General features: G+C 37.0%; 1 protein-coding gene across 2 annotated transcripts; it reads right to left on the minus strand.

The window, feature by feature from the left end:
- Window positions 1–216: 216 nt before the first annotated feature.
- On the minus strand, window positions 217–6,716 carry LOC112294323 (uncharacterized). Of its 2 annotated transcripts, none has more exons than XM_024544623.3 (8): window positions 5,253–6,712; window positions 4,779–4,874; window positions 4,465–4,588; window positions 2,855–3,447; window positions 2,594–2,711; window positions 1,832–2,116; window positions 1,020–1,292; window positions 217–700 (listed from the first exon to the last, which is right to left on the minus strand). In XM_024544623.3, the coding sequence occupies exons 1-8, from the start codon at window positions 5,564–5,566 to the stop codon at window positions 566–568; spliced, it is 1,938 nt and encodes a 645-aa protein (XP_024400391.1). In that variant the 5' UTR covers window positions 5,567–6,712; the 3' UTR covers window positions 217–565. The 2 variants fall into 2 exon arrangements, with proteins under 2 accessions (XP_024400391.1, XP_073396209.1); XM_073540108.2 differs by having other exon boundaries at window positions 560–700; window positions 1,016–1,292; window positions 5,253–6,716.
- Window positions 6,717–7,577: the final 861 nt, after the last annotated feature.

Consider the following 7,577-nt stretch of genomic DNA (forward strand, 5'->3'; position numbering starts at 1 on the left):
ATATATATAAATATGTCATTTCAAAAATAGTTCGGTAAAAAAATCCATTTTTGCTGTGTAAAGTCGCTGATATACTAAACCTTTATTTTACTACTATTTAAGCCAGTTACTAATTAAATCAATGAAATTTGAAATTATGCAACACCGTCCATTGAACCTTCACTATACGTTTCTTCCATGTGTATATGAAGCTTTCTATCAGTCTTTGGACTAGGGTTTCGTAAAAGTTTTGGAAATTACCCAACTTCATGTAATGTTCACATACATCAAAATCTCAGTTGCTTCTGACGACACAAACTATTGTAACGTAATTGCTACATATTCATATACAACATATTCTACACTAAGCTTCATCTGCAAAGGCTTCGGTGACAGTCCAGAAATGGACCCACTTCTGTCACTTGATAAAAACTGGAAGCTGCCTCATCCAGGCACAAAACATCTCTGCAAGAATTGAATATTCACACAGCAACCAAGTTCGCTAGCTACAAGGTTTGATGCTTAACTACTTTCACAACCAATTGTGAGCACTCGTACAAATGTATACTGTGAGGATCAACGAAGTTTAGCTTGTGCATGCTTTATCTAAACCTTGAATAATGCGATCCTTCACACTGTAAACACCAGTTCCAAGCAAATACGCCCTCTGATTGAGAAGGTGCTCAGTATCGCTTTTATCTGCTTTCTTTTCAGGAGCATTCTGCAAGAGAAATTGAAAACCATCGTCAAAGACGAACATTGGGATCCACAAAGATGTCATTTTCACTAACAGATGGAGGACGTAACATGACATGGCACCTACCTGTTCAGAGTTGAAGACAATTTATGGGACATACGATTAAGCTATGAGGAATGCAAATGTTCAGTTTTTAATCGAAAACGTGGACAATAGGTGTTTAGTGACGACAAGACTAAGAAACACAACAAACCTCTGATATACTTAAACAAAATGAATCTGTACCATTCTTGCATTCCTTGGCTTTAGCTAGAATAAGCTTAGGCAGTCTATTCTTACTCACAAGGTGGGTTTCTTGTCCGATAGATTTAGAATCCACTTGCTTTGGAGAATGCTGAAACTCTTTCTGATTGTTGGATGGTTCTTGCTCCTGTAGCTGTAGCAAAGTGAGCTGTTCCTCAAGACGTTGCAGCTCCAACCTATCCTCTCTTGCCTTTCGACACTGAGATTCAATTGCGGATTGAGTCTTAAATACATGACGATTCGCGTCACTATCGGGTCTCTGAAACTCCCGCATGCGATGCAACTTTCCCAGTTCCTTAGCCATACTCAATACCTTCACACAAAAAATCTCAGGCCGTGTTAATAAACATGATTTCACAGTAGGCTATGAGAAAATCGCACGGCAAGTAAGTTGTGGAACTCAAGTCTTAAACAAAGCTTCTTTTCGAAACCACAACCCTAACAAGCGGGAGGGGCAATCCAAAGGTCACAGCTAGTACAAATGAAACTAATCAAATAACGAACTCAGCAATGTGTGGTCGTCACCTCAATGATAATCACATTCTTTTTTGAAATAAACTATCGACATGAAATCTAAAATTTATCGAAGTTTCGACCCATCATGTAAAATTGAACCAAACTAGTAATGATTCGTGTTCAAAGAGCAGTACATGTGGCAAGACTTGAGATTGGTGGACCGGAAGTTATAAGAACCACTCAACCACGTTTCAATTCTGCAATTTGGACACTCCACCTATCGAATCATTTTAAAGTAAACTAATCTCACTGCTGCACTAGTGATCTATTAAAAGTGGTTACCGGGACATAACATCGTACCAACACAACTTTAGATTCTTAGCACTCTGAACATACCTGTGATTTATAATCATTTCTGGATTTGAGAACTGACTTCATTTTCCGTTGCAGATTGTTACATTGCTGTTCCAAGGCAATTATCTGCATCAAGAGGTCAGCCTCCACGGTATTTCTTTGAGCTGATTGGTACTCACGAAATTGCTCCTCCAAATTTGCAAAAGAACTATTAGAAGTTGATAATCTCTGTTCAAGAATGTCATACTGCTGTTGCAAAGCAGTGAACTTGCTACGCTCAAGCTCAACTCGATGTTCACATTCGGATTGAAGCCTCATAATTGCAACCTGGTAATAACAACGCAACAGTTCTTTACTTATATGTATTAAGTGACCCATTTGAAACAGAAATTAAGTATGCGTTGACATTAAATATATAATTTAGCACTTACCAAGCATACAGATCGTGCACAATCATCAACATGCAGCAGGAATGGGGCCAGAAAATACAGTAGGCAGAATTTACTCCACCGATTGACGAAAAAGAAAATGCTTTAAACGGATGACTACTTATTTGTATGGCTTGATTAAAAAAAGGAGTACTAAGTGTAAACAAGAAATTGTTAAAATTTTACACAAAAAACTCTACACAACGCAATTTCGAGGTAGGAATAAACATGAAAGAAATGACTTGGTATATATTGGTACTCAAGATGCGCTTCAGATTATGATTCAGATTTAGGTGCCAAATTTATCGAACCAACTTAGACTTCTAATGTGGAACCAGTAAGTTGAGCTCAATATGATGCATTACTAGTGTAGAACCTGCGCCTCAGATGTGCGATTTGAATATGATCGTTCCAATTCTTCCTTCCGACGCACAAGATCTTCTTCTGCCATATTTAAAGTCCTCTCTCTTTTCTCTAGTTGAAGAAGCTTTGCCCTATTCCATTAAAAACATTCACTATTGATGGATGGGCAAAAATAACACTTAGAAATTAACATTTGGCTCCATTCTCACTTCATTTTTTCAGTTTTACCCCATCCAGTTATACCAAAAAAGGTGAATATGGTTGAAAAGTATACCGTAATTTTGCCTCCAATTCATCTTGCTCGGCTTGGAAGTTCCGCATGTCTGCAATACATAATTTCTCTTTCTTTCTCCATTCCTCCTCAAGCGCCTTCATCCTGATGGCTTCTTGCTGCTTCAAATCCGCTAACCACTTAATTTCTTCAGATCTTCGCCAAATCTCGAACTCCCAAGCCATCTCATATTCTGGTCGCTTTCGAACAACTTCCTCGTCGTTTCCAGTTTCAGATTTCATATTCCCATCCTTACTATCACCTAACAGACTCCCATTCGAGGATGTGGATTTGCCATTACGACACGAACTCTTCCTTGTTTTGTAACCAGGAGCTTCACGTGCGACATGCAGTTTTTCCACCAGCTTTCCAGGTAGCTCTGCCTCGCTCACATTATGGACTGGTTCCATCCCTCGTTCCACATGGTTCAGCCCAGCAGGAATACGATCGTCGAGCTTCGCAATAGAAAGATCATCTGATTGAAGTTGGTTCATGAAGCTAGGACATGCTCCAGTCCTCAGATTTACACTGTCAGAAGTGCCCATAATACCCATGTCATCAATAGCAAGTACAACTCGTAGTGATCCAATTTTGACCTGCAATTCAAAATTTTGCTAAGCTCCAGGTGGAGAATCTCAAACATCTTAAGAATGAGCCGCAAAGAAGTGAAAATAGCAGAAATTACATTGAGGGGTAAATGAACTAAAAATGAAGCCCCAAGGCGCTCCAGCAGCGATGTTCTGAACGATAGACACACTGTGCAACCGGGCAGCCCTACTTGAATACCATTCTTCCTTTGAGCGCGTCACTGAACTCTTGAATAGTACAGATCTCAAAGATCTGGCGCATAACTGTTCTTACGATTTTTGTATATGCAACTAAGAAACATAAGAAAAAGTCCAGTAAACGATTTTTTTTTCCTTCTCTCGGAACCTCTCAATTCAAGTGATGTAAATTTTTTCACAAACTCACCATTTTGGGGGCATACCATTTCGAGCTCATCACAACGACTGGACATAATGAATCTTAGATTTACTATCAAAATTAGAAGGAAAGGTTTAAAATCTAATATCAAAGAATAACCGATTTGTGTCCACATGACTGAACAAATCAACCCGAACTCGAGATCAGAAAGTTTTGTGGAACACTGCTGCCACCAGTGCATGGGCTTCTATTCTAGAATTAGTACTCCTTGCACAGAAAGGCTCCCAATTTATCAAAAATATCGGTGACTTGAAGCCAGGCTAGGTTAAACTCTAGTACTTGGGCTTGGATTTCGTTACAGAAAGCCCTCGGACAGAAGGCTTACCTTACACATCGCATTCCACAATTGCAGGACGTGGTCTGTAGTCAAGGTCAGGAAACTCGTCGCTCGCAGGAGGGTACTGCATTGGAATTGGAAGAGTCCTGAAGAGCCTTCGTATCGATACTCTCAACAAAAATAATACGTCATCGAACAGGACCGTCACCGTGCATACGGTGGACACAATGCACGATCCACATCTAGTCACATGCAGAAGTTGGTGCTGCTAGACTTGGGAACAACAGTTTGAGGCAAGATGAGTGAACTATTGAAATGAGAGAATCGTCAACAGTGGGATCATTGTGCTCACGTCTTCAATCATCCCTCGAACAATAGAGGGACCCCGAACTTGAGCATAACTATCCACCACTGGTTGCTCCATTAGCCGCGTCATGGGTACAGTAGCCACGCCAAGTACACTGTCTGATTCGTATCTACAATTGCAACAGAATGACAGAAACCATTTAATCGTCAGGGAACACACATACACACATACATACACACACACACACACACATATATATATATATATATATATATATATATATATATATAACAAATGTTGTTTCAATCCAGACAGCAGAATGAAGACGAAGTTAAGAGAAAAATTAATCGCAAGCTTACTTGTCACGGTGTAGAACATGAGCTACCAATTTGGGCTGTAATGCAAGTATAGATGCCATGCCAGTTGGAGACGCAGGAACATCCAATGCAACATAGCTGTAAAGACAGATAAAAAAATTATTCATCATTTCAACAGAAAATCCAACACCCAACCATTATCCATCAGCCAATGATTTTTGAATTTCGCTTTGAAATCTCTGTCAAATCCAATCCAGAGATACTATACCATAAGCCTTGAACCCTGAAATGAACATAATTTGTGCTATTCCAGCCATTCGCATCAGGTAAAACAGCTTCGACCTGATGAATGTCATGAAATTGCCTCAATTTAATGCAGAGCGCCAATTGCTCCTCCACGGAAACTAGGACCGAGGGCGCGGACAAATACTTGTGATTTAACGCGAAACGGAGCGGCATAAAAACAACTGTGGACACACCAACAATAGAAGAAACAGGAACACTACAGAAGCTTACCCGTTCGTAAAAGTGACTTCAGTACCGCGCTCAACAAACACAGGGGGATGAGTCCGAAGCGGCGCGGTAACCCTCGAGGGCAGCTTGCAGACCTCCAGTGCGGGCCGCACGATCTCCGGCGGCAAAAACACACGAACAAACGCGTTCACCGAACGCAGCGGCAAATGCTGTGCGGCTTTGAAGCTGCGCACATTGATCCCGATGCAAAACAAGTGCGTCACGTGGCTGCCACCACTGTTGCGGCTGTCCCTCTCCGTTTCTCGACCTTCACCCTCAATGCTCGATTCCACGCCGCTTGCTTCCCATCCTTTCATTGCGCTCTCCTCAACTTCTCGTGGCCCCTAAAACTGATCAGCAACTCCGCAACTACTCTAACATCCACATTCTCAACTTCTCAACTTATTCTTCTCCTCCTCCTGCTCCTACTTCTTCGATTCCTTCGCTTCTTCTATCCTTCCTTTGGCTCGTCGTCGTCGTCGTCGTCGTCATCGTCTCCGCGACGTTCTTAGTGACCTTGACGAAGCTCTTCGCATGCATGCATGCGTACATGCGAGGAAGGCAAGATTTGAATTTCAAACCCTAATTTCCAGGGCGCCCAAATTTGGCTCGCTTTTTCTGTAAAAGTAAATGATGAACCACAAAAAAAAAAAAAAAAAAAAAAAAAGGGTAGAGGGAAAAAATGTAAAAGGTAATCGGGATATTTTGCCCTCGATATTGGAAACGAATTCTCGTAGATGGATGGAAATTGGATGTCAAATTAAATATTTTAATAAAATTCAAGGTTTGAGTGTGTAATAAATACGTTTAGTATTCTATTATCATGTCTTGCAATGTCTAGTTAATCATTTTTTTCTTGAGTATTTGAGAAATATTGTATGAATCTACATGCATATCAAAAGTTGAAATGAATTAATCTGCATGTAAATTATATTAATAATAATATGGCAAACATTATTTTTATGAGTTATGTGATTACAATGTGTATTATGTGATGTTAAAGGTTATAGTGATTTTTTTCTTTCTTTTTTCTTCTTCTTCTTCTTTTAATAAAAAAAAAGGTTGTGATTTGGAACATGTGGATTGTTTTATAAAATAAGATTGGAGTAAATATTTTCATGAAATTTATTTGATTTTCTCAAGAAACTTTTCAATAATGTTTAATTATAAAAAAATATATCCTTGTTGAGACATAACAAATCTTACATAATCCTAATAATGTGGAGAAAACACAACTAGAAGAGCTTAAGACATTGGCAATTAAAGGTCCTTGTTGGGTTGTGAGATATGGAATCCATGATGTTGAGATCAATAGCCTTTTGAGCTATTATTTATTGCACTAAAAGTGTCTAGAATGTGCACAAGGTTGTATACGTTATGTATAAACAAAATGCATTTAGAATGATACTATGATGTTTGAAACAGGATATTATTCTCTTATAAAATTAATATTGTATAAAAATAATAAAATAAAAAATACAAATTTGTATGGCTTCAAGATTTATCTGTAAATGATATGTAATTAAATACTTAAAAATAATATATATTATATTTTATATTAAAAGATACATTTAATATATATATATATATATATAACTTTCTATATTTATAAAACTAAACTTTAAAACAATACAACATATCCATAAAAAAATTAGATTTATAAATTTTTATAAATATGCAAAATTATTTTACTTTTTAAATCGTATTTTTAATTTTAAAGGTAATATTACCTAGAAAAATTAATTTTAAAAAATAGAATAGCAAACCAACACATTATTCTTGAAGCAAAGTAAAGTGCCCCAAATAATAGTTTGTGTATCTATATACATGTATATATATATATATATATATATATATATTTCACTATAGATTATGAAGTTAATGTCTTTAAAATCCTAAATGAGTTCAATCCTATTATAAGCTAATATTGGCATTTGTTTTTTGATAATTGTTTGTCAATTTATCCAAAGAATAACTTTTACAGTCTATTCTATTGGTTCGAATTACAATAGTAATAATTGATATATATATTTATATTTATATTTATTTGATCAATTTCCAAGAACACAATATGTTAATATTCATGAATGCAATCAAATTGAGATATAAGAGTAAAAACTCTGACTAAATTGTAATATGATAATAGAAGTGCAACAAAAGAAAGAAAAAAGTCTCACAAGCACAAGACAAACAAAAGTGAAGAAAATAACTAAAAAATCTATTTGAAAAAACCCTTATATTTTTTTATTTATTTTTCCTTTGTCATCATTAGTTGTAGAACTAATATTTCATTACCTAAATATACACAAAAGCTACAATTAATATATT

This window comes from Physcomitrium patens, chromosome 17 (genome assembly GCF_059467195.1).
Source record: "Physcomitrium patens ecotype Gransden chromosome 17, ASM5946719v1, whole genome shotgun sequence".
NCBI classification, from domain to species: Eukaryota; Viridiplantae; Streptophyta; class Bryopsida; order Funariales; family Funariaceae; genus Physcomitrium; species Physcomitrium patens.

Coding starts and splice junctions, on each gene's coding strand:
- LOC112294323 (XM_024544623.3), bottom strand. CDS start 5,566: ATGAAAGGATGGGAAGCAAGCGGCGTGGAATCGAGCATTGAGGGTGAA. Junction 4,875..5,252: donor GAAGTCACTTTTACGAACGG/GTAAGCTTCTGT, acceptor CTGTCTTTACAG/CTATGTTGCATTGGATGTTC. Junction 3,448..4,464: donor TTCGAGGGATGATTGAAGAC/GTGAGCACAATG, acceptor TTTGAATTGCAG/GTCAAAATTGGATCACTACG.